Source organism: Acomys minous (assembly GCF_964271855.1).
Source record: "Acomys minous genome assembly, chromosome: 4".
Lineage (NCBI taxonomy): Eukaryota > Metazoa > Chordata > Mammalia > Rodentia > Muridae > Acomys > Acomys minous.
Window position 1 is genome coordinate 63,184,983 of NC_140486.1, and position 26,386 is coordinate 63,211,368.

At 43.7% G+C, this 26,386-nt stretch overlaps 1 protein-coding gene across 4 annotated transcripts in view; it reads left to right on the forward strand.

Moving 5' to 3' along the window:
- GAREM1 (GRB2 associated regulator of MAPK1 subtype 1) overlaps positions 1 to 26,386 on the forward strand; it is a 176,715-nt gene that overhangs the window by 45,284 nt on the left and 105,045 nt on the right. For all 4 annotated transcript variants that reach the window (XM_084780630.1, XM_084780627.1, XM_084780628.1 and 1 more), the window contains exon 2: positions 15,949 to 16,089. Coding sequence is in view for 2 of the 4 variants with exons in the window: in XM_084780627.1 (XP_084636753.1) it covers positions 15,949 to 16,089 (141 nt within the window). In the remaining 2 variants the exon portion in view is untranslated. The remainder of the gene's footprint in view (positions 1 to 15,948; positions 16,090 to 26,386) is intronic.

Consider the following 26,386-nt stretch of genomic DNA (forward strand, 5'->3'; position numbering starts at 1 on the left):
CTTCCTCAGTCATTCTTTGACTTAAGGTCTCTTAATAGAACCCAGAACTCATCAATATGGCTAGCCAGCCTGTCTCTGCCTCCTGAGTGCTGGAAATACAGACGGGCCTCCATGCCCACATGGCTTTTCTGTGATTTCTTAGAATTGGCACTAGGATGAACCATCCCTCCAGCCCCTACAGTTGTTTTTCAGACAGACCTCTCTTTAGGGTGGAGCTTGCTAAATTTGCTGGTCTGGCTGGCCAGTGTGCCCCAGGAATACCCTGTCTCCACCTCCCCAGTGCTGGGCTTACAAACACATGCAACTTTTCACAGCTAAAAACGTAGTCTCATGGGGTTGATCTTAGCTACTCATGCTTGCCCGATCAAGCACTGTACGGAGCCGTCTTCCCAACCACTGAAAGGGTTCTTCATGCTCTTTCCTCACCCAGAAGGTGTATGGTGTGGTGATAGGTAAATGCCACTACCAGACATCTGCACCCTTCCCCCGGGGTGGCGGTTAAGAGTCTAGACTCTAGATTCCAAGGAATAGTTAGTTCCTTGAAGTAGGTCAGGTATTTGATAGATCCAAAAGACAGAGGTGTGTGCACATTGACAGTGTTCGTTTCCACCCGTGTCAGTGCCTGGCACTTTGAGGATTTAAACATCCTCTGAGCCCAGTATCCTCCACTCTCCCCGACCCCAGGCACTGCTCCTGTGTCTTCCCTCTTCCTGGCTGGGGTTGAAAGCTAGAGCCAAAAACAAAGCAAAGCAAGGAAGTCTTGCGGCCTAAACATAGTGTGCACAGTAGTAATTCACCAACTGTTTAGAACTTTGACAGTTATGCACGATTAGCTTTAAAAAGCCAAGTGAAATGGTTGAAAATCACTTCAGGTTTTATTCTTAAGCATAAACTAATTGGTTTTGGCTGCACTCATGTCTCAATTAGATTTATCTGATGTCAGGATTGTGTCTGTCTCCAGAGTTGGAGTAAGGCACGTCCTGTTGGCCTGGCTGCAATGCTAATGAAGCTGTCACCCTCATTTTTCCTCTCACCTCAGGCAAAGGAACAAAGTTCTTAGATCATCATGACTCAAAGCATTAATTGATTTTGATTGATTTGTATGCATGGAGTCACTTTGAAAATTACCTTGTAAACATAAAGCTGTGCCCATAATACTCAAGTTAAATTCTACATCTGCCATGAAAAACTAACTTCCCTCATGAATTAGCATCCATGGTAGGCAGATTTCTCAGATGGTCCCTTGCTCTTTGTCCCTTTGTATGATAGTACTATGTTATTACATACAACATATTCTGTGTGTGTATGTGTGCGTGTATCAAATGGGATTGCATAGATATAATTAGGATCATTAATTAATTTACTCTAAAGTAAGTAGTGTCTCCCGGCCTTTTGTTTTAAGTTAAGGAGTGTCTTAGTTTGGGCTGGTATAACAAAATGCCATAGACTAGGTGGCTTATGTTAGTGGGAACTCACATCTCATTGCTCTGGAGGCTGGGAATCTGAAAGCAGGCCGCCAGTATGGCAGGGCAGGGCAGGAAGGCCTCTCAGTGCAGTTTGCTGACCTCTCTTTGAATCCTCAGGTGGTACGAAAAGAACAAGAGAGCTTTCTGGGGCTCCTTTTATAAAGATGTTCATCTTATTTCTGAGGGCTCCATTTTATTGCATGACTGTCTCCTCAAATCCATCAACCTAGGAACTCTAGGAGAACAGAGACACCCAGTGCACTGAGGGACGGCTAGGCCAAGTGCACTGGCCTGGTCAAATGCCCTTTCAAAATCAGGCTGTTCTTTCTCTAGCAGGTCACAGACAGGAAGTCAGAGGTATTGAGAGTATGAGAGGGCTGTGCTACTGAGAGAGGGAGAGGGCCGCAGACAAGGCCTTGAGACTGGCCTTTGGCTGGGGAGCAATCTCTGACCTGTAGCCAGAAAACAAGGATGTCAGCCCTACAGATCAGGATGAGAATGTAGCCAGCCAACACAGTCTCATCCTGATAGATTTATCTGTGCTTGGCTCTCTAAGTGTCCCTATGTCCACTGCTCTTCCAGTCAGCCTTTTGTTTCCCTGACAGAATGCCTGAGCAAGCAACTTAGAAGAGGAAAGGCTTGTTGGGGGCGCATGGTTTCAGTCAGGTGACAGTAAGCACGTATGGCCAAGGAGGATGCTCACCTCGTGATGGCCAGGGAGCAGAGAGAGACCACAGGAAGAAGCAAAGGGCACCATGGTACCTTCCGTCTAGTGTCCGCCTCCAGGTAGCCCCTTCAGCCATGCACTCATCGAGAGGTTAATGTCGCACGAAGTTAGCACACTCACGGCCCAGCCACCCCTCGCTAGCACCTCCAGCTGGGGACCAAGCCTTCACCTCACAATGTCATTTTTTGAGACTCATGTAACAGCCAAACCATAACAGTGGCTCAGTTTTGAGCAAAACTAGAACGTTCTTGGACAAGATAACAAAGGAGCTCAGTGAGGTTTGGTGGCGTGGGGTGGCAGCAGCACATTTACTGAGCCTGAAGCTATCTCTTCATAGTTGCCCATGTCTGAGAAATCTTTTACAATACTATTTAAATTTATCATGTTTAAACTTTCTAAGTAGCAACTTCTTTCTATCCATAGTTGCTGACATACTTTCAATTATTCAAACAGACTTTTTTTTTTTAAGGCAGATCTGTACCAGGGTACTTAAGCACCCCACAGTGTGTCTTGCCTCACCTCAAGCCAGTTAGTCTGTGTTTCAGATCGGAAGTTCAGAAAGTCACCCTTTAGGACTAAGTGTCAAAATTACTTTTTCCTTGGTACCTTTGACCACAGAAAATTGTATCGATAATTTACAAGCAATAAAGTCGGTTAGGAAATATAACTAACCATAGTACCAACTCAACTGACATTGTCCAGTCATATAGTTTAATACTTGTAAACTTAAAGATCTTTTGTTTGTTACTGTATTGTGCATGATATACAGGGACTTGCATGTCTCATCACGTGGAAGCCATGTCAGAGACCACTGTTGTGGAGTTGATTCTCCTTATGCCTCCACATGTGTTCCGGGCATCACACTGAGCTTGCTAGCCTTGCACAGCACGTGCCTCTCATATCTTCACCCACCAAGCCATCCCACAGCTTTCTTTTTGGTGTCCCTGTTGCCTAGTTTTGGTTTTGGATATTTATAAAGAAATCTTGTTGTTTCTGTTTCATTTTCCGGTTGTGGTTTGAGAAGTGGCACCTCACCTGGGAATACCATGTACTTCCTGTCTCCCTTTATTTCCTTGTGACCTTTGTCTGTCTATAAAGTTTGATGTGGCTTTTAAAGTGTTTGCCTGTTTCCCTGGTTTAGTAGATGGTGCTCTTTGCATTTCAGTTTGTCAGCTGTGAGTATGTGGCAGCCCCACGTGTAGAGTGTCATAAAGCTGCTGTCAGCAAGAGCAGTGCAGCAGGAAATGAAACTCTTCCTCTGCTACATGGCATCTACATTATAATAAAAATAAATAAATAAAAATTTCAAAAAAAATTTTTAAAAAGTAAAATTCATTAGATTTGTGCATTGATACTGGAAGCATTAACTTCAACATCGACCTATGTTTCTTTAAATATGCATGAGGCTTTGCTTCTTTATATTTTGTTTGGTTTGGTTTCTAATGCTAGGTTTTGGTTTTCAAAATGTGAGCAACTTTTTTTTTTTTTAAAGACCTGGCTGTCTTAGACTCACTTTGTAGACCAGGCTGGCCTCAAATTCACAGTGACCCATCTGCCTCTGCCTCCCAAGTGCTGGGATTATAGGCATGCGCCACTGTGGCCAGCTCATGAGTAACATTTTAAAGCTGTCAAATATGTAGTTTAAACATTTTCATAAGACTGTTCCTCTCATGTAAGTTCTATGCGGTGAGCTTTGTTTTAAAATTTTATTAATTTGTGTCTCAAGTTATTTGTCATGTAATGAAGTTCAAGAGACATTTAGCCAAAGCTGAAACAAAACAACATTGGACATCTCTGAAATTTAAGCTGTGACTCAGTTTATCCATTTGAAATGAAATTGTTAGGGGGGTAGGGAGATGGCTCCATCAGTTAAGTGCCTGCCTGGAAAGTATGTGGACCTGAATGAACACATGTAAAAGCTGGGCACAGGTGTAGTCTGTAACCCCGGATGTGGGGTGGGGGATGGGGGTGAGAGAGTGGGGCCCCTGAGGTCACTGGCCAGCTAACTAGTTTGCCAACCGGTGAGCTCCAGGCTCAGTAAGTGGAGAGGAATCAAGGACGACACCTAGTGCCAACCTTTGTCCCCCATACACAAGGGCACACACATGTGTACACTACAATTGTTGGGTTTTTACACTGGCAGCAAATCACCGTTTTGGTAACGTGAAACAAAAATGTGCTCACTGCACCTTAGCAGTGCTCTTTCTCAGTGGACAAGGAATCCCCAGAATGTACTGAGCCAGTCATCAGGGAGAGAGCTGAGAAAGAAAACACCACCAATCTTCCTGGAGCCTCCTGTCCATGTAGTGCTAGATGGGGACTCGTGTGTCTTTGCTATTAGTCAGTCATGCTGACCTCCGTAGCACGGCTCCGAGACGGTAAGGCATTGCCCACAGTCACGTATTAATAACAAAGCTACAATTTAGGACTGGAGAGACGGCTTAACAAGGATGGTGAGCTCTCTCAGTTCTGTTGTTCTGCTGAGAGACGTTGCCTCGGTTAATAAGGAGAGCAGTGGAGGAAGAGTCTCCTCACATCAGCCCAGGACTTCCACATGAACATGCACACATGCATACACACTTGTACTCACGTGTGCCCTCAGACGTGCTTATGTGTATGCACCACACTCACAGACACATAGAAAACAAGTAACAGTCACTTAAGCTCAAGCTATCTGTAAAAGCCCCTGGCTATTTCTGAGATGCCTCCCATGTACCACATGGAGTCGTCATATTTTCGTAATTATCAGAGTTGGAGGGAAAAACTCTAGGAATGTGCCTTTGATGCCTGTGGAGTGTGGGGTGACACCTGCCTGTACTTGTGGGTCTCAGTTTCTGTGTACCATTTGTGGTGTGAGCATCTTCTTACACTGCTATAGAGCAGTGGTTCTCAGCCTTCCTAATGCTGCAACCTTTTACTAATATTCTTCATGTTGTGGTGACCTCCAACCATAAAATTATTTTCATTGCCATTTCATAACTGTAATTTTGCTACTATTATCAATCCTAGTAGAAATACCTGAAATGCACGCTAGCTGATATGTTACTCCTGTGAAAGGGTTGTTTGACCACCCTAAAGGGATCACGGCCCACATGTTGAGAGCCTCTGTTATAGATGCAGACCATTTACGCTGAAAGCGTGATCTTATTGATAGTATCCAACCCAAGGTGGACGGGGTGGCAGAGCGGGCCTATCAGGCTTCCTGAAGCAGATCTGGCTGTGCTGTAGTGTGGTGGACTTTTCATCAAATACCTTTCTCCTGTGAATCTGCGCCTTTCCCCAGAGTACCCCATACTACTCACTGCGCACTATGCTGCCTCATGGTTTTAAGTGTTGTAGAAATATGAGACTCACACCTGCTTACCTGCTGTTTTCTAAAACTTCCTTTCTGTAGAATTCTTATCTTTAAAACATTAGCACAGCTTGCTATTTTAGAGTATAGCGTATGGGGTTTGACTTAAGTAGGCACACTACTGTTTCATACGGAGAGAGTTAGGTATCCTGGTAATTGGTAATTCTGCTGTTGGAAAAGGATTCCTTTCTCTGAGGATTTATTTAAAGAGGAAACAGTAGATGCCTGATCTTTCTTTTCTCCTTTGTTTCATGCATTCCTTCTTGCTTAGGTTTCACTAGGAAGCTCACTGAGCACATTGCTAGCTAATGCTTTCACCAAATTAATCTCCTTTTCCTTCTTCTCTTAGAGTAAAGAATAAAATTTGAAAACAAAGTGCTTTTACTAGCTTAAATTCAAGATTAGAATCTCTAGGCCTTTGAATAAAGTATTCATCTGAAAGCAGGACTCTGGGTGATGTGGGTTTCCTGTTGCTTGTGTAGTGCAGGAGAGAGCAGTGGGCAAGTTCTCAGGTTTCCTTAGGAGGCTTAGGGTTGAGTGAGAGCTGGGTGCTTCATTTCTCTTTAGACTTATTTTATGTGAATATTGGTGACTTTATACCCAAGATTCTTTTCATTGAAGTGCATATATATATATATATATATTGTCTTACCTTCCTAAACATGTGATGCTTTTGATGGGCAAAGGAACAAGAACTCACTCTTTAACTAGTCAGCATGCCATGACAGCATATGCATATTTAATCAAAATGTCGGTTCTGGGACCAGGGAGGCAGGGGAACCTTCCTGATTTGGTTAACATATCACCATAGACTCTCCTTCTTCTCTTTGAATTCTTGCACATCCTCCAGAAACAGGGATCTCCCAAGCTTTGCACGAAGCTAGACGTTGTGTGCCGCAGGTTCATGGCCAAAGTGAAATTCACAGGAGGAACTGAACAGATCCCCTATGTTTACTCTTAGTCGCAGTCAAATGAGATTTGGTGTGGAGCGGCCTTACCTTTCTGTAGAGCTTACCTGGGATGTCACTGTGCATCACTGTAAATGCCCCTGTTAGTGCTCACCTTGGAAAAGATGTCTGTATTTTTCATGGTGTTTTGTGGCCCAGGTTTCTTCTGTTTGCCCCTGCCCTGGGCTGAATTCTAGTCCTGAGTTCTCCTTGGAGCCTGAGATGAGGTGAGATGGCAGTGATCTCATCCAGGAAGCATATCAAATTACATCTCTCGGAAAGAAGAAAAAAGCAAAAAGCAAAATGTCGCCATAAAGGGTCTTGGTGGTCACATACTGTTAGTGTTTTATTAGAGATTCTAGCTAGAGACACTGAAGAAAAAAATAGTGTCCACATTAGAATGGGGAAGTAAAACTTCTGTTCACAGATAACCTGTGCTTATAAATGGAAATTTCTAAAGAATATGTAATGTTTACAAAGAATTAGGAAGCAAATTCAGCAAAGTTGCTAAATATAAGATCAACATACAACAATTAACTGTACATCTGTGTGTTAGGAGTAGGCACTGCAAAATCATTTTCCTTGCAATGCTGTCAGAAAGAGTGTATTGCCCATTCACACATCTAGCAAAAGCATTATAGGACTTGTACACTGGAAAGTGTACATTTTTGAATAAGACCAAAACAAATAGAAAGGCATAACTTGTTCATAGACTGGAAAGATTAGTGTTCCTAAAGTAGCAATCTCCATATTGATCCATAGACTAAACAGTTACCAAATTCACAGCTTGCTTTCTTCTTCTTCTTCTTCTTCTTCTTCTTCTTCTTCTTCTTCTTCTTCTTCTTCTTCTTCTTCTTCTTCTTCTTCTTCTTCTTCTTTTCCTTCTCCTTCTCCTTCTCCTTCTCCTCCTCCTCCTTCTTCTTCTTCAGAAATTGACAATTAAAATAGATAAAAGGTACACAGAAAAACCCAGACAATCTTGAAAAAGAACGAAGTTGTCAAACTCAATTTCCTGTTTTCAAAACTTACAATAAAACCACAGTAATTGAGACGGTATAATATTAGCATAAATGAAGCAGTTGGATGGTGTGGAAAGACTGGAAACAAAGCCTTCCATAGATGCAGAGCTGGGTGTGACAATGAGCATGAGGAGTTTGTGAAGAAAGGATCACCTCCGCAAAAGTCGAAATGGTCGGGCTTCTGAGTAGCCACATACACAGTAGTGCTTTTGGACCCCACCTGTGACACACACAACATTTAACATGAGTTGTAGGCCTAAATGTAAAAGACAAAGCTGTGGAAGCACAGCCGTGGCTCTTCTTGACCTTGCGTTAGACAATGTTTGACTGTGGAAGCACAAATAACAAAAGAAATAGTACACTTGACGTCATTTGAACTAAAAATTGTTGCACTTCAGAGCACACTATCAAGAAAGTGAAAGACTCTACACAATGAAACATATTTATTTATAGCTTATGTATGTGGTAAGAAACTTGTATCTCAGATATATGTGAACTCAAGAACTGAGCCACCCACTAGGATATGGTCTCTCCAGGGCCCTTTCAAAACCTGGATTGCACATTAGCACGCAGGGAAGATTTTAGAGCCTGCTGGTCCAAGGACCCCACTCACACATCCCTGACCTCATTGGCCAGAGGCGGGGAATGATGAGCGTTCTCACTGGTCTCCAAATGATGACAGTGAGCATACAGCCTGGGGTCAGAATTGTGTCCCTCTGGGCTGCAGGGTCCTCTCATCACACACAAGGGACAATCAGACCGCTGCTCATTTTCGGAAATGATTACAGCAGGATGTCCACTAAGGCCAAAGGGCAGTGTTGTTGACTCTGCCTGTTACTTTCCCCCCAGAGGCCACTGTGCACAAAATGACAATGCTAGAACCAGGCTACAGTGTTGAAGGTCAAGAGTGCTCTCTGTGGGTATAGAAATGTAAGAACTCGCATGTCCTTGGAGGATCATTGGGGAGCATAGGATAGTTAGTACTCGTGACTTTTACTAGACGATTCTAAAGCCTGACTGTGTTTGTCCAGGCTTAGGACACTGCTTTGTTTCATTCACATATGATATCTGTCCCCAAAGCTTTTCAAAAACAATCCTCTTGACTCGGTTGATGCATTCCCAAGCTCTTACCAAGCAGCCCCAGACATCACTTCTGTGTCTGAGTGATGCTGATGTCAGTTCCCGCCTCTTCATTCTTATAACTCAGCCATTAGGCTGAGGGCGGTCTCTTCTTTTGCTCCTTGGGCTGTGGTATCTTCAGTTCCCATTAAGTTTGGATTATTACCTGTACTCCAGTGATTTCCTGTGACCACATCCTTCCTGGTGGCTTTATAATTTTTCCCTTTAAATGGTTCCCTACTAGCTAGGTATTTCTTTGAGAATTCCCCTCCCTTTCTTTGGAGCCCCTTACTACCTTTTCATCATAGGCAACATTTCAGTTTTTAGTTTTCTGATGGCTGTACTCTCCCGGTACAGTTGCTGTCACATGACTTCTTCTCCTTCCACACTCATAACCTTTTATCACGTGGTTTATACGGTTGTTTGGGACAAACATATCGAAGGTACATTCTACAGTTTTCAAGCTGGAAGACAGTGGGACAGCTAAGACCTCATTCACTGAAAATGTTCAAGGGTGCTAATTGCATCACATTGAATTATATTCCTTATTCTATAGGATGAAATCAGTCGAGTGAAGGAGCTGCCTCTAAACTACCTTCTCAAAGGGCCGAGAAGTTTAAATTTATGCAGACTGCTTAGAGAAACCTCTGGAAACAAGCCTTTTTGGTTACTGGGATGTTGTGATGATAGACATGTTGCGTTAGGAAGGCTAACTGTTGTTGAAAGGGAACACTGGAGCTGCCTCTGTGGTAATGTTTCTCAGGCCGTGTGAGAGTGTGTGTGTGTGTGTGTGTGTGTTCAAACAGCTAGTTTGCCCAGACTGCTGGCACTGCCCTATCTTTGGTTTGTTCCAGATGCTCCTGAAAATGAATATTTCTCATAGAGCTTGTGAACCGCTTTCATGGGTGTGGCTAGGGCAGGAAGAAGTCAGTGTCGGTTTTTTTTTTTTGCTCACACACCTTTGGCTAGAACTCAGAAATGCGACGAGGCTAACTGCCAAGACAGTGAGGCACTATGCTCCTTTATATGCCTGGGAAGCAGAGCTAACATATTTGCTGTTCCACCCCTGACATCAAAGGTGTTTTTATTTTTAAGTTGTAAGAGAAATATAGAGAATTCATTTACTCCCTTCCACATGGAAAAGACTGTAGCATCAAGTTTACACACAGTTAAAGTAACGTCACAGCTTTTATTCGATAGAGTGAGAAACATCAAATACATTGCTGTCATTTAGCCAGCTCCCCTTTGGATGTTGGAAAAATAGGACAGTTCACAACTATTAAATTAGACTTTAATGAGAATCAACAAGAAAGTTGGAGAAGAGATTCATTTGCCCATAGTTGATATTTAACCAGACACAAGGGCCAGCTTTTCATTGATTGAGTCTCATTGCAAAAGCATTAGCAGATCAGATTATTTCAGTTGTGGCGTTATTAATCTGTCAACAAGTATGTGTGTGTCCGTCATAGTCAGAGTTCTGCTAGAGGTGCCGAGACCAAACTAAGTCATCCAGGAATAAAAGCAAACTTAGAAAAAGAAAATGGCTCTGCGTGTACGGTTCTGTATTTGCTACGCAAAGCCAGGTATTCTGGGAGTTGGAAGGAGTCAAAGCAGTTTGTGGAACAACAGTGCCTGACTGGCCGTTAGCTCTGGTATGAAATAAGGCACCAGGAACAAAGAAAATGTGAATTTGTTAATAAATTTAAATATATACTTGCCACAGTCACACAATTCTCACAATTGAGGGAATTATTAAAATCACGTGTGTTTGGTCTTGTCTCTGTTCTGTTAACGCAGGATATGTTCTGTATGACAGGAACATGCCCCAAACAAATCCAACATGGGCATGTCTGCCTTATTCTTTGGCTTTATCCTAACAGTAATAATGAGAAAATGTGCTAGTCATGAGCTGACAGATTTAGTAGTAAGAAGCATTTAGTCATCCAAGCCCACTTATTACGGAGTTGTTATTTTTTTGGTTTGGTTTTGTTTTGTTTTGTTTTTCTCAGATTGTGTGATATTTACAGCTACATCTCAGGACCTAAGTCTAAATACTGGACCCATTTCCATCTTACATGCACCTTGTGTCCCAGCCTGGAAGGAACTGTGCAGTATTTTTAGTTCATGTGAGGTCATGTGTGGAATTTTCCACTTGTGACATCATGGTAGCACTAAAAAAAAAAAATACTATATTTTAGCACATTTCAAATTTCAGATTTTATTATGAGACTTCTTTTTTACTAGAGATGAATTAAAATATTCGATCTGTACCTCACTTTCCTGTTTAAAACTAAAAGGAGCATTTGCCATCCTTGTGTTGTCCCGTGGGTAGTGCTGCATAACTGAGGGGTTCAGAACCATCTGCGTAATCCATACAGACCAAAAGATGCCTGTGCTGTAATTCAGATATACTCAGCTGTACTGATGTGCAAAGCTAAAGTAGCTATAAGGCACATGATAAGTTATAATCCAACACGGAGCTCGGTATTGGACTATTTAAGAGCCCAGTGAAGCCCAAGGCTGTGAGTGTGGCCTGCTGTGTTTGCCTTCTGTGGGGTCTGTGGAGATACGCTGCCTTGAAGAAGGGTTTGTTTATAGTCCTGAATGTCTATTCTCCTTAACCCCTAAACCCATGTTTCTGAAACCTGACAAATGCATGAGCATGTCATTTTTGTGCTTGAGACTGTGGCTAGCTATGTAGCCCAGGCTGCCTTTAAACTCACTCTGTAGCCAAGGCTGACCTGGAACTTAGAATCCTCCTGCCTGAGGCTTCCAGGTGCTGAAAGGAACTGTCACCATGACCCGGTGGGATAAACTTTTTAAATGTTTTTATTAAAATTTTATCTGCATACTTATGCACATACATTTAAAAGGTGACCTCTTAGCTCTAAAAGAAACCACCTGACAATTCCAGCATAGACTATAAGCAAGGCAAAATGACTGTGACTTAAATCATTGAGATTGTGTTTAGCATTTAGGTAGGATTAGGCCCAAGATGGAGAGACACTCATGTGGGTGGCATTTGAGCAGGTTTTTAAGAACAATAGGGTGAGACGTGGAGTATAGACGTGAGACTATAAAGAGAAGAGTGCAGGTGAAGACAGGAGTGGAGCAAATATTTGAACAAAAAAGAGCCCTTCGGGAGGCTAATGTAGAGCAGGGACATAAGGCTGCAGAGCCTTTGGGCTGCTGGGCCAAGAGATGAATAGGAACATCTGAAGAGATGGGAGTGGGACAGTAGGATACTACACTGTTAGGTGGTCCTGACCGTAGGAATATGTAAATAAGTTAGAAAAGGAAAACATAAGCTAGAAGGCCCAGAAGGTCACTCTGTCTGTTTGGTTCATTCACTACTGTGCTGCAAGGACCTCGAACATAGTGACTCTCTGTCGGCATCACAGGATGGCTGCATGGTATATGATGAATGGCCAGCAGAGGGGCATCCTTTCAGAAAGGTGTGGAAAATAACCTAGACCAGGGGCCCCACGTGGAAATGTGCAACTGATGCCATAAGCTGTGTAGCTGAGGGCGTCCTAGAGAAAGATGCAGGCTTATAAATGAGAAAGAAGGGGGGCAGGCTACAGCTGTGCCTTTACTGCTTCTGTAATGGCTGATGAAAGGGGAGTGCTGAGTAGAGGTGAGAAAAAGGTGATTTGGTAGACCGTTCTGTACCATAAGCCAATAGGCAGAGGGGAAAGCTACGCATTTCTGCATGTCCAGATCATAAACCATTATTTTGGATTTTGAAATTGGACCTTATTTTAAAGCAGACTGACTTTGAAGTTACCTAGTGTTAAATGAAAAGTGTGGATATCTTAACAGGAGGGTATGGATTGCTTTTAGGGGAACAAGGTCAGTGCAAGCAAACGAAGTGTGTCCCAGAAGCATGTTAGCTGCAGAGCTCTTGCAGGATGATGTTTGCATATTGTAGAATAGAGCACCCACTTCCTTTGTGCTTCTTAGTACTACAACCTTGAGCTAAATTTTAGTACATTATACATAGTCGTGAAGCACCAGGGTAGCTATGTCACACAAAGATGTTTGCTTTATGAATTCATGTAATTCCACTTCTTTATTAGTGACCTACCCTGGGATATTTTAAGTTATTGTGTTCTTTTATTTCCAGACAACTTTTGTGGAACTGACTTTGCCTAAAGCAGGCACACAGATCAGTTGTTTAAAAAAATGAAATACGACATAAGCTCAGAAATAGGCCTTGCTTCCTTGCTACTTTATGGCTCCAAAAGTCATTCCGAGCCTCTTGCTCATGTTCACTGCACCAGCAAACTGCAGGGCTGCACATTAGCTTTTCATTTTGATGAACTTGACTGCAGTTGTTTGTTGGTGCCACTTTAGAGCCCACTGTGGAATAAAATTAAAACACTCTTTATGATACAATTCACTTGCAGAAAATAGCATTTTTGTTTTGTCGCTGAGTGGCAGTGCGCCCTCCCCCTGAGATTCCCATGTGGGCCTCGGGGCTCTGTTTCCTCCTTTCCTCTTCATCTTCTGCAGTGTCTCCAGATTCATGTTGCTGACATGCTGCTGTTCATTTCCGGGCTCCGGGAAGGCTCCCGTCTCCTCCAAGCCCAGCTGTCCATCACAGGGATGCCCTGTTCTCCTCTTAACACTTTCTTCATGTCTGCTGAAGGTCCAGGCCCAGCCTAGATTGCTTATCTCTTTCATACAGCAAGAGTCTTGTGTTCCCCCCCACGAAATTACACATGGGCAAACTGTGGGCTTCTTAAATGACAGAACCACGTCTTTTTTAGATTTCTACCAACTCCTCCATTGCCTGCTCACAGAAATAAAAAAGCAGTACAAATCAAGTAGTAGGTCCGGGCATGGTGGCACATGTGCACCAACATATGTACACACACAAATAAGAAAGTAAATGATAGAAGAAAGGTTTGTAGGACAAATGAGTAAGGGATATTTTGACACTTAAAAAGCATGCAGACTGCCCCCTCAGACATTCATGGCCCCTTTCTAGTACTCTCATGAACCTTTTAATAAGGTGTGTGTGCCTTTCCCATAGCGCCTCTCAAATAATTCACTGATAATGAAATTATTCGCTGTTCTTGTGGGTATTGTCCGTCGCCTCCCTGCTGGATACGAAGGACTTTTTGTTGCTGTTGTTCCCTGCTGTATGGGTCCCAAATGCTAGAAGCATGCCTGTTGTGATGGTTGAGTACATGAATGAAACTGGAAGCCCCAGGTCAGCTTCGCCCTGGGTCTGGGTTAGTGCCGGTGGTTTTCCAAGTAAAGGCCAAAGTTGTGGCAGAAGATCAGGAAGAAATGCCGTCTCCAAAATACAAGTCGCCCACTTACTAGCTGCACAGCTCCAAACCAACCCCTTGACTGCTCTGAAGGTCATTCCCAGCCTATTAAAGAACAGCATGATCTAAAATTACAATGTTGAGCTAACATTTAGGCGCACACATAAAAAAAGCATACTATAAAGTTAATGGTTGAAGTTCTGGGATCACTCGTAATAGATCAGACCTGGCCACGATGCCCTCTGCTCCGTCCCTCTGTGTTCCCTGGGAGGCAGGGGTTGTGTTACCCGTCTTGCTGGGGAGAAGCAGAGGTCGTGCTCGAGACCACACAGTGGAGGTGACGCAGTGCGGCTGGAGAGCAGGTCTGTGGAATGCACCCGCCGCGTGCTTGGCCCTTCCGGGGGCTGCTGTGGTAGGTACTGCTTAATGTCTCCCCTGGAGTGGAGCTTCTAGAGCCTTCCTTCCTGGTGTAATATGCCTGAGAAGTGCAAAGGGTTGATGAGTCCCCCGGGAGACGTTATTATGAAATAGCCTAGTCCTCCCGAGCATGAGGTGCAGGGAGTGTGCATGACTCAGACCTTCCCATCTGCTAACGAACACTATCTCCAGGTCATTCCCACCCTCTAAATAAAGCTTTTAAATCTCTTTTCTACCCCCAGAGATAAAATATGCTTTCATTAAGACTGCTTCAAAGATCATCATGGTATTGGTTTAGAAGTCAGTTAACTGGTTATGGTTGGGACAACCAAGCAGGCATTACTGTCTTCATTAATGGCTGGTAAAGTACGAAATCTCTTCATTTTAGAGAGGTCTGCAAACTCCATTGCAAAACATACAATTTCATCACTAACATAACTCTTAATTACTGTAGTAAAGTTAACACAAAAAATGAGGAAGACTGTCTTCCCTATAAGGAATTAACCTCTGCAGATATTTTCACTGGGAGTTTAAAATGGCTAACCCAGAACTAATGGGATGGATTTTGTCGGCATCTGAAAAACATCTTTTACATTTCAGAAAGTGGATTTCCCTTTTGAAATAGTTTTTCAGCATTTCAGGAGGCTAAAGAGGTACTTCAGAGACTATTAAAATGAGAAATAATTTCATCTGGCTATTATAAAGCTTCATTACGCTTAATTGATTGGGAGGGTTGGTGGCAAGCCAGAGAGAACTGGCGGAGGCACACATGGAACGTAAAAGGAAGTATACGTATTTAGTGTCAAGATGCCTTCAACTGAGGTTTACTTTTGATGGTTTTATTGTAGTGCTTAAGAGCTAAGCTTTGGCATCCTTCTTGTCCACATCTGAGTCTCTCTTTTCTGCTGATTAAGCCTGTGAGTTTGGACACATCACATCATTTTGGATTAGTTTTCTTTACCTGGGAAGGAGCAATGGCTTCTTAGCAATGTCTTCTTACTACATGAAGTGACATAAACATCATCTGAGTGGTGACTGCTCTAGACACTGAGTAGGGTTTGTCATTAAGCCATAGCTATGTAGGCATGATGATGTATGTGATGCCATATTGCCAATTAATGGAAGCGTCTGTATGGAACCCTATGTATAATTTTCAACTTGGAATAGAAAAGCCTTTTTGCTTTATTTCTTTCCTCCTTTTTTTTTTTCCAACCCAAGGAATTTAAACTGTGTCATCAACTGTTCATAAATAAAGGTGAGGGCACTAGGGGATAATGCCACCTTTTCCCCATAAGTTAAACAGGTTGTTGTTGTTATTGTGGAGCTGGGGACGACTAACCCCTAAATCCTTGTGGTCTAGACTATCATGGCCTCCAGGGAAACCCATAGCACCACCATATTTTATGAGACAAGATCTTTCACTGAACCTGGAGCCTGCTGATTGGCTAGACTGGCCCGTTAGCATGAGGGACCCTCCTGCCTCTGCCTCAGTCTCCAGTGCACCTTTCCAGGCTAACCATCTCCCCAAAGCCATACATGTTTAAACTAAGGAAATTTCACTGTAGGGTGTGGAGTAAACGGATACGAATTCCAATTTTCTCCTACGAAATTATATTTTCTAGGAGAGTGCGTGGAAGGGCTGCGGGAAAATGACTACCTGCTGATCCATTCGTGCCGTCAGTGGACCACCATCACTGCCCACAGCCTGGAAGAAGGTCACTATGTCATTGGGCCAAAGATAGAGATCCCTGTACATTATGCAGGTAAGACTGGACGAGACAAACAGAGAGGAGGGGACTTGGAGAGCTGGTTTTCTTTCTGTCTTTGCAACAGGAACTGAGAATTGCCTGTTAACGAGAGAGCAAGCTGACTTCAAAGAATTAAACACTTCCGTGTAGTTATTTTGTTATCTCTGATAGCTCTATTTTTGTCATAGGTAATTGTAGTTAATGAAGCTGGATATTCGTAAGGTGAACAGACCTCTGTGGTCTTGAAGTCAGATCGCTATGTGTAGCCCGTCCCTGAGCTCCACAGTCTTGTACAACGTGAACGTCATTTTTGTGAATGACTCGGACGTAGCAGCACCACAAGGTGCCATCCCACAAGTGGACAGTGCACCCTGATTTTAAAAGTATCTGCTTAGAAGTTCAGATACCTGGGCCTGCCACTCCTCTCAGTTTGTCTTTCTGAGTGTAGCAGGGACGTGACCTTGTTGCTCTGGTTAAATGTGGGTGGTGGCCACCTTGTCACCTTACGTTGAGCTCCGTCCAGTTCAGGGATGTCATGTTCTGTGGAGTGAACTCTGTGGTCAGAACTGACCTTGTGATTGATGTATTTGCGTCAATAAACTTTCAGTCCGGGTAGCTCGTAAGTGAGTTTTTAAAAACCAAACATGTCACCATTCACTATCTTCTGCCTTTACAGCTCGTTATATAAGGTTATTAACTTCTTAATCTGTTCTTCAACTTTTCTTGACGTTCTAGCAGGATATTTTAGCCAAGTAATTATAGACTGTGCAGACCTGGACTGCTGTTTTGGCTTTGACAGACTTGTCTACAATGCCTGGCAGGTTATTTATTTGAAAACAGAATCTTGGTACAATAGTAACAAATAGTAGCAAGTGGCATTTGTTCTGTCAGTATTAGTGAATAAATAAATGCTTTGGGTGCCTTTCTCATTCTTAGAATTCTTCAGCTGCTCACTAAACTTAAAAAGAAAAGAAAAAGCCCTTTCAAAACATACTATAGGAAAAAGAATTGTTGTGGCCTAAAACTGTTTCCGTTATGATTATACTAACTGCTTTTTGGGAAAAGCGGAAGGTGCTGTGTTTATCAGCTCAGGAGTCAGGCAACTGGAGCAGGGCTCAAAGGAGCAGCGAGTTTCATAAGCCCTCTAGATAGACCAGACTTCCCTCCAAGAGCAAAGTCTTCTTTCTTTTCAGCAAGCTAAACTCTGGTTTCTCTCTTTATAGAAAACTAAAAAATACATTGTCATCATGCATGTTATTACCTGAGTTGTGTTCTGCTGATTTGAGTTTTAGAAGTTTCTACAAAACATGGGGAATATCTCTGCAACCCAGTCTTTCCAGAGGACTGCTTTCGATGGGCCATTTCCTCAACCTCAGTGGAGACCCCTTTCTGCCTGTCTTGTGCATGTAGATTTCTCTAGCCTGCTGCTCCAACCTTTTTACTCTAAGGAGGACTTTCTGCTATAGCTCAGTTAGTTCCCTCCCTGTTTTCCATAGGCTCCACCCACCCTGCTGGAGTTGCCTCCCTCAACTGTGTGGCTTCTCTGGTGGGGACAGCCCTCTTCTGTCATAGACTGGCTCTGGGTACGACCCTCTTCTGTCACAGACTGGCTCTGGGTCCGATTGCTGCATGTCACATTCACTTGGCACATACCGTCACTCTTCATCCCGGTGCCACTGTCTGTGCTCCCATACACCTTCCTTCGCTGACCAGTTGGATTGTACATCCCTTAACAATAACATAGGTGGTAAACATCTCTTGCTCGGCAGTGATGGCGCACTCCTTTAATCCCAGCATTCAGGAGGCAGAGGCAGGTGAATCTCCGAGTTTGAGGCCAACTAGTCTACAGAGAGAGATCCAGACAGCCAGGGCTACAGAGAAACCCTGTCTCAAAAGAGAAAAGAAAGATAGATATTGACCATCATTTCTTTTTTTTTTTTTCCTCCTTTATTAATTTATTCTTGTTACATCTCAATGGTTATCCCATCCCTTGTATCCTCCCATTCTTCCCTCCCTCCCAATTTCCCCTTATTCCCCTCCCCTATGACTGTTCCTGAGGGGGATTACCTCCCCCTCTATATGATCATAGGGTATCAAGTCTCTTTTGACCATCGTTTCTATCAGTCTACAATGGATAAACTTCTTTGCATGTTTCACTGTCCAGAAACCACAGTCTTGGCTACACAGTAGACTTTAGGTGGTTCTGGAAAGACAGGTGGCTGTGACCTAGCTGCACAGATTCTACTTCAGTGAGTTTTAACGGTTGCTTAGGTCTAAATGGTCACATAAGATGAGCATCAGGATTTTTAAGGTTTCTCCATGGCTGAAAAAAATACAGTTAAAGTTGGGGAAGGACATCCAGTGCCAAGTGATAAGACTTCACCCCCTAAACAGCAACAGACACTAGAATTTTGAGCTTGTGCTTTTATACTAATAATCCATCCATCTTTTACTGGGAAAAAAAGGTACAGCCTGTTCAGACACACACTCTCTGTATGAGGAATGATGAAGCCAGCAATGGGATGGCCCTATAAAGATACAGATTGTCTTTAATGAACTAGAGCTGCCAAGGCCAAATTAAGGAGTGGGGGGCACTAAAGTCATGCCACTTTACATTAACGTATAGAAAACAAATTGAAGAAAGAGAAACCTGAAGTTTTAGAGGCCAAGTGCTTTATGAAGCCATTCATCATTAGACAAGGAACAGGTGGCTGGTGATGAGCATAAGTCTCGGTTTTCTGAGCTGTTTTCCTCAGATTGCTTCAGGAGGAAGCTTAAGGAGCAGCTTTGAGGTCCAGATAGATATTACGGATTTGGGGGGGGGGGTTGAGGGGGTTCATGCCTTTTGACAGCTCTAAGGCATTTTGCATTTCCGAGTGTATAGGCAAAGGGCTGGCTCCATTGCCTCTTGTAAAGTTTGTCTCAATTGTGTACAGCCCTGACCTTAAGCCTCAGTACTGCAAAGGGAAAAAAAAAAGGTTTAAAAAAACAAATTTTAGCAGTTTTCTAGGGTTTGCCCCTCCCCCGCCAATCCTCTAGGCTAGCAGGTGAGCAAGAGGCAGTTTGTTTGGATGCATTATAAAACTGAGGTTTATTATTTTTGAAACGATCACTCTGGTGATTCTGGTGGCATGTTTATTAACTGTTTTCTTAGTTTTTCAAGCAGAGTTTCACCATTTCCCAGGCTTATCTCAAACTCAGGGGCCCAAGCCCCTCCTGTCTCAGCCTATGCAAATACCTGGAGCTATATGCATACCACCGTGCTTGGCTCCCGGTGGCCTGGAGCTTCATTCCAGGAAGAGATTTATTAGAAAGTTCAGCCCTTGGAAGAAGGCATCACATTGCAGTGTGGGAGCAAACACTGTCACTTCATTGTTCTTGCTTATTCAAGCTCTGGCTGGAACCAATAGAGGATCCACTCACTCAAGCATGCATTTTCTACTGGTTATTAGCTTCAGGAGTCTGTCTAAGTCAGGGTCATCGTTCATTCCTGCAGGAAGCTTAGTAAGGACTCCGCAAACAACTTTAGCACCACAGCAATGGCAAAGCCCATCAGCTCCATGACCATCCTTGTTTGATTTCTGCCAGTTCCTCGTTCTCTGTATTGTTTGGACGGATCCTAGCGTCTTGACATGGATAGAGTATTGCTCTCCGAAAAGCCAGGAGGCGATGCAAGCAAAACGCCTTTCAGACTGATTAGCGCTTTCTGAGCCCTCCACAAACATTAGCGGGCAGGATCACCACAGTTTTCCCACAAAATGTTACTGAGTTTCTAGCTCCTGTCTTGGACTTGTCAAAGGTGAATTCTCTTTCTGGTCACTGAAGCCAGATGAGCACTTACACCCCTCAGAGTTGCTGTGGCCGGTGTGCGTGGTTTGGTTTCACTGGACTGTGTGTGAGTGTGCCACTGTCTGCTTAGTTTTGCTGTTTAAAAATACTTTTGTTTGTTTTGAGAACGTCATACACGAGCTCTGCATCCACATCACTCCTGTCCCGTCCTCCCCCTCCAGCCCCTCCAGGTACCCCTCCCAAACTCATGCTCCTACCTGTAGTTACCGTTACATGTATAAACATAGGAATCTCTGTGTGTGCGCGCATGTGCACATGTAAGTGTTCAGCCCCAGAGTCCATTTTGCATTGTTTATATGTCCACACATGTAGAGCTGACCTCTTGAGATCTGACAACCTTGGTGGGAGCTTGTTCCTGGAAGAGATTGAGTGTCTCTCTAGGCAGCTATTGCCACCTGTAGCTCTTCATCTGGGGCTGAGACCAGGTGGAATTTTCCCCATCCACATTGACACATGAGCTGGTGTTGTCATTATTGCTGGCCTTTTCCTGGCAACCATGTTTTGAGAGTTTGCAGATACAGTTTCTTCTAAACTTCGTCTTGAGGCCTCATCCTTATATCAGGTACTCAGTTTGACCCATTTTGGTCTTGTTTTCACATCATTCTTCCCCATTTGGTTTGACCATTCTTCCTCTGCCAAAATGTGCATATAGACATATAGGCATCTTTACTTTGAATATGTGGGAATAGATAGCACACGTTTCCTAATGCTTCACCATGAATTTCTAAGGACAACGATAGCCTCCATTTAATGTAACTGGTATACAGTTGGACAATTCTGGGCACTTGACACTTTAACCTACAGCCCATATCCAAGTGTGGTCACTTGTCCCACTAGTGTCCTTTAGTGCATTTTCCCTATCCAGGACAGCATCAGCTCACTTAGATTCATGGTCAAGTCTCCTCAGCTTGCTTTCATCTGGTACTGTTCCTTGGCTGCCTCTGTGCAGTATGCTGTGGACATGTGTAAGGGTTACAGATTGCTACTTCCTAGTCAGACTCTACGTATGCTCTTTGCACCAGGTCACTAACTATGCAATCATGGGTTCTGCAGGGAGCCAGTGACCATCTTCCTGTTATTAATCATACCAGCTTTAATCATGGAATTAAGTTGTCTGACTTCTTTGCTGTATCTATGTTTATAGATAGATGGATAGATAGATTGACAGATGATGGATGAATGGATAGATAGATAGATAGATAGATAGATAGATAGATAGATAGAGCGAGCCATTGCTAGGAAATTTAGAAGAGGAAACTTCCAGACCCTCTGACTATCCTGTTCCTTCTCTGAATCTTCCTGCCTGTCCACTTCACCATTTGTGTAGCCATTGGCCATGTCCGTCTAGTGCAGTGTCTACTGTGGAGTGTTGGGAATTGGTGATTCCACCTGAGCTGTTCATCCTACTGTAAGGAGATGCTGCTCCTCCTTGCCCATTTCTTTACCTGCCTCTGGTGACTAGCATGGACGTACGAATTAGTGTTCTTACAGTAACGCTCCACCTGTTGGCCCCATGTCTGGGCAGTGTGCTCGCTGTGTTTCTGGCCAGCAGGCCCTGCTTTCTGGCAGCAGGCATTCCTTCAGTCGGTAGACTACTGACTGAATGAAGGAATTGACTGAAGACCACTTTGTGATCTTTGTAAATGGAGACCGATAGGCTTGGGCAGTACCCAGCCTGGGCAGCCACACATATCCAAGAAAGTGGTGAAACTTTAAGGTGTTTTTTGTTTTGTTTTGTTTTGTTTTTCTGATTACATTTTGAAACTGAGTCTAACTGTATAGCCCAGGCTGGCTTGTGAGTTGAGATCCTCCTGCCTCTGCCTGGGATTACAGGTCATATGTCACCAAGTCTGCTTCCAAACTCAACATTGTTAAGAAGTCCCACGTCTGAATCCTTCCATAGTTTGTGTCAGAGATTTTCATGAAATTCCTCATATGAAAAGAAACAATTACATACAGCAGTGAAAGGAGCCAAAAGTGCCCTGAAGTCTGCACTCTGACATGGCAACCGTAAGACACTCCTTGTGCCGGCTTCTGTGATGGCTCAACATGCTTCGGACACGGGAAGACTTCTTCTGGTATAACAGTCAGTTCTGAGAATGTGTGCAGTCAGCACTGTGTGTTTTGCTAACGGGAGAGAAAGAGCTCTGAAAGATTGATCATGTTCAGAAAGGAGGCAGCTGCGTTCATCTGAGTGTGTGCGAAAGGCGTCACAGATAAACTTTATCTTAACCTTCTTCTTTCCCATCACTACCTGGGGCAGAGGTTTCCTAGGAAACGTGCAACACGAAGCGCCCTGGAAAGAGCTGATCAGAGTGCAGACCGACTCAGTCACCCTGTGTGCCCCACCTCCTTACACCTTGTCCACCCGCACTTTTCCGACTGAAAACATCTGCCCTTAAAAGCATGCAGATGCCTTCCTACAACTTAATTCCAGCAAAGGTTCCCAAGGATGAATGATTTTCATTTCACAGTTTATATGCCTATTTACCAAATGCGTTTTGTCTTTGTAGCTCAGAGTCATTAGTCCAACAGACTCAAATTACTGCCTCAAAAATACTTCTCATTTGTGTTACCCACCCCACACAGGACCTTAAATATAATTTAGTATTCATAATTCAACATCTGTTTTTTTGTTAATTGAATACAAACTTAGGGTGACACAAAGACCTAGCGATGTCATAACATCTGAAATTGTGTTTATCTTCTCATGTTTTAAGACCCTGTGTAATGAAGATTTCCTGAGGCCATGTTGTGGAGATTATCGTAGATCTAACTGTTTTGTTTTGTTTATTTTTTGAGGCAGGTTCTCTCTCCATAGCCCCAGCTGTCCTGGAACTCACTATGTAGACCAGGCTGGCCTTGATCTCATGGAGACTCACCTGCCTCTGCCTCCTGAGTGTGCCCCACACCTAGCCTACATATCTAACTTTGTAGAGGCCTCAGCACATGAGGCCTTTGAAGCAAGGGATTCTTCTTGCTCACCTCTCAAGAGAAGCTAAAGGAAACTACCAGCCCATGTCCGTAACTCTAGCATAGGGGAGGTTGAGTAAAAAGTTCATGAGTTCAAGGTCAACCCGGTCACATATAGCAACTTCCAGGTCAGCCTGAACCGCATAGTGAGACCCTGTCTCTAAACACCAACAGCCACCAGAACAGAACAAAAGCATACTAAGTCACGGCTTTGAGAAACCAAGGAGGGGAGCCTGGCTCTGGTGGGCAAGGCCTGTAATCCCAGCTATTCAGCGGGGTAGGCAGAAGTGGAAACATTACAAACTCAAGGCCAGATCGGAGTGCAGGCTAAGTTCAAGGCCAGCCTGTTCTACCCTGTGAGACTATCTCAAAGAGCAAAGTAAATAGAAGGCTGGGGGTATCGCTCGGCAGTACAGCGCTTTTTAAGCATTCGTGAGGCCATAGCTTCTATCCCAGTGTAGACAGGGAAGAAGAGCAGAGGGGAGGGGACAGAACGGCAGAGGAGAAAGGGATTGAATGTGAGATGCCTCCCTGCCTGTGCTCCACCACGTTGGTAGGTAAAGCAGTTCTTAGTGTTCATGAGAATTTAAAATCCCTCTATGAACCACTTGCTAGCATCGTGGATAACAGATTGCTCCTGGGACATAAGCATCTGAGATAAACTCCAGCCGCGTTGGCTTCTATTTTTAAATTCCCACCCTCCTGCAAATCCGGTCAATCTCTAACAAGCTAGGATGATCTCAGGGCCTTCTCTCTGAGCTACTCCCTGCCTAGGAAGAAAGGATGGCTGTACACACGTCTGGTAGACCTGCTTACCAGGTCTTCACAGCCCTTATTCAGCAAAGCACTTGGGTTTACATGGCAGTGACTGTTGTTTTTTTTTTTTTATGTGACATGTGCAGTGCCTAGCTCATGACAAAAGCATAATAGTGTGCTATCTAATAGAACCTTGAATCATAACTGCTGAACAAAGGAAATGTTGAAACAAGTAATTTCATCCCTCTGAGTTCCAAGTTTAATTATCATGAATCATCAGTTCACAAAAGTAACCACTAGAGTTGAGCCACATTTTGTATACTTTCTCTGTCATGAGGGGAAAGCTGTGATAAAAGTGGAAAATAACAAACTTTCCTTTTAAAAGTCCTGAGAACTGCCATAATGGGCCAAGAAACACTTCTTCCAGCCAGCCTGGCCGTTATAATTATTAGACATGAAACAGGCAAGCAGCATCCATGATGGAGGTGCTTGGCTACAGTTAACAAGTAAGCTGTGTTAGTTAGTCATTTTCTAGGCTGCTGACTCAGCCTTTTATTGCTTCACAGGACACTGACAACAAGCCTGCTAAGGTCTGCTCGCTCCTTATTTGCATTGTGCAAAAACTGCAAATGAAATCCTGGGATGTTTAGTCCCTGGTGATGTTACACGGCCAATAAGTATGATTGGAAGCTAGAATATGTGGCTCCAGGCCTTCTCACTATGCTCTCTTGCAAAGTTCTAGAAGGTACTTTCTGGGTGAACAGTGCTATCTATCCATCCTAGAAAACAGGCCTGTTAGAAGTAGCTAGTACGTTGGCTCCCTGAAGGCTCAAGCGGTGTTCAGATTCCAGAAGAAAAGTAAGTAGATAACAATGCCCATGTTTACCTTTTCACTGTCATTAGCAGCCATAAGCCCAATCTCTGCATAATTACCAAGGAGAGCTTCTAGAACAGCGAGGCCAGTGCAGTGGACTCTTGCTATGCTTGGAGGCTTGGCCATTGCTGGAGGCCTGGAACAAGATCTGCTGCTCTGCATAGCAGCTGAGGAAACGGGGGATCCTCAGCGTAGGATTCTTGAGGAATGAGAGAGGGAAGCTAAATGGTCATGGAGTTAGCAGCAAGTGGGCAGTGAAGGCATCAAGTGAGGACCAACGGTTTTCATCAAGACTTTTGCTTTAAAGGGAAACAAGACAGCATAGGCATGAAACGCTTTCACTATTCCGTTTTCAAAAAATAATGCAATCTGAAGACTGTCTGGGCTAAGTGGGATAATTCAAGAGAGAGAAAGAAGCTAAGTAATGCAGTCGCCAGCAGAAAAGGTTCCGTTCCGCACACCTCAGAGTCATGAGGACACTCCTAACCAGAGCCAGGTTGACAAGAGAAGAGTCAACAGCTTTCTTTTCTCTAGTTTTCCATGACCCTATAGTCTTCAAACTGAAGATACAACAGATGGGAAGACTGTCCACTTGCATGGATGCATTTGGGGTGGATGTAACTGTCATAAAGGGCAGGGACTAGGAAGAAGACCTTGCAAGGTATATCTGTCTTAGCTCTTGGCATTTCTGGGGGGGGGGGGGGTCTGCCTTCTTCCCAAGAGGAGGCAGGGCTCCTGCTAAAGTGAGGGTCACACAATGCAGGGGACTGTGGTTAGCTCCTCCATGGAGAAGCAAGGGCGTGGGGAAGCTTTGACTTCCTCACAGGGCTTCTGTGTGGCACTGTAGAAGAGGGAGTTATGACCCTCCCTGGGAAAGTGCAGGTCGCAGTTTCTGTGTCCTGGCCTAAAGGGAAAATGAGAGGAGGAGGAGGAGGAGGAGGAGAGAGAGAGAGAGAGAGAGAGAGAGAGAGAGAGAGAGAGAGAGAGAGAGAGACAGAGACAGAGACAGAGACAGAGACAGAGACAGAGACAGAGACAGAGAGAGACAGAGAGAGGAGAAGCAAGGGTTAATAAAAGCTGCTCCTGTCTCTTCTCTCAGTCTTTAGTTTAAACACCAGCACGCCAAAGCCCACTGCTGAGGTACCTCCAGACACTCTCCTCACCCCGTTTTACTTACATGTGGTCAGATAGATGTTCAAACTCAACTCAGAGCCAGAGTGAAACATTACGTAAACAGCTACTTTCCTGAAAGAATAAGTTGAAGGTTGCCACCAATCCTTGGTTCAACTTCAGCATGAGTAAACAACTCACTGCTTCAGATAATAACGCAGGGTGCCCTGGGGCTGGAGCCTGGCTTCAGTGCCTGCTCCTCAGCAGCAGTAACAATGACCCAGGGAATGTGACGACATTATGTTTTACTGAATTTGTTAGATGTGATGTTGCTGTCTTGATTACGATAGGAATTATCCTTATTTTTTAAGATAGGATTATTAAGAGACAAATGTGATTTTAATATAGATATATAAAATGTTTCTAATGGAAGATATGGAAAGAGGCTATTCGCCAATATATTCATAATTATTTGGCATCATACAATGTGAGTTTTCTTGATGGTTCTATAAATACTAATAAAATATCTTTCATAAAAACTATAAAAATCTTTTAGTTGCTGTTTTCCCATTTCAGCTTGTTTAGTCTTATACACCCTGTGAGTTGTCTGCTGTATCTAGGATCAAAAGAAAATCACTTCTAACACAAAGCAGAAGAAGCATGTGGGGTTCAGAATAAGGATGACATGTGGGGTTCAGGACAGGGGTGACCTATGGGGCTCAGGACAAGGGTCATATATGGGGTTCAGGA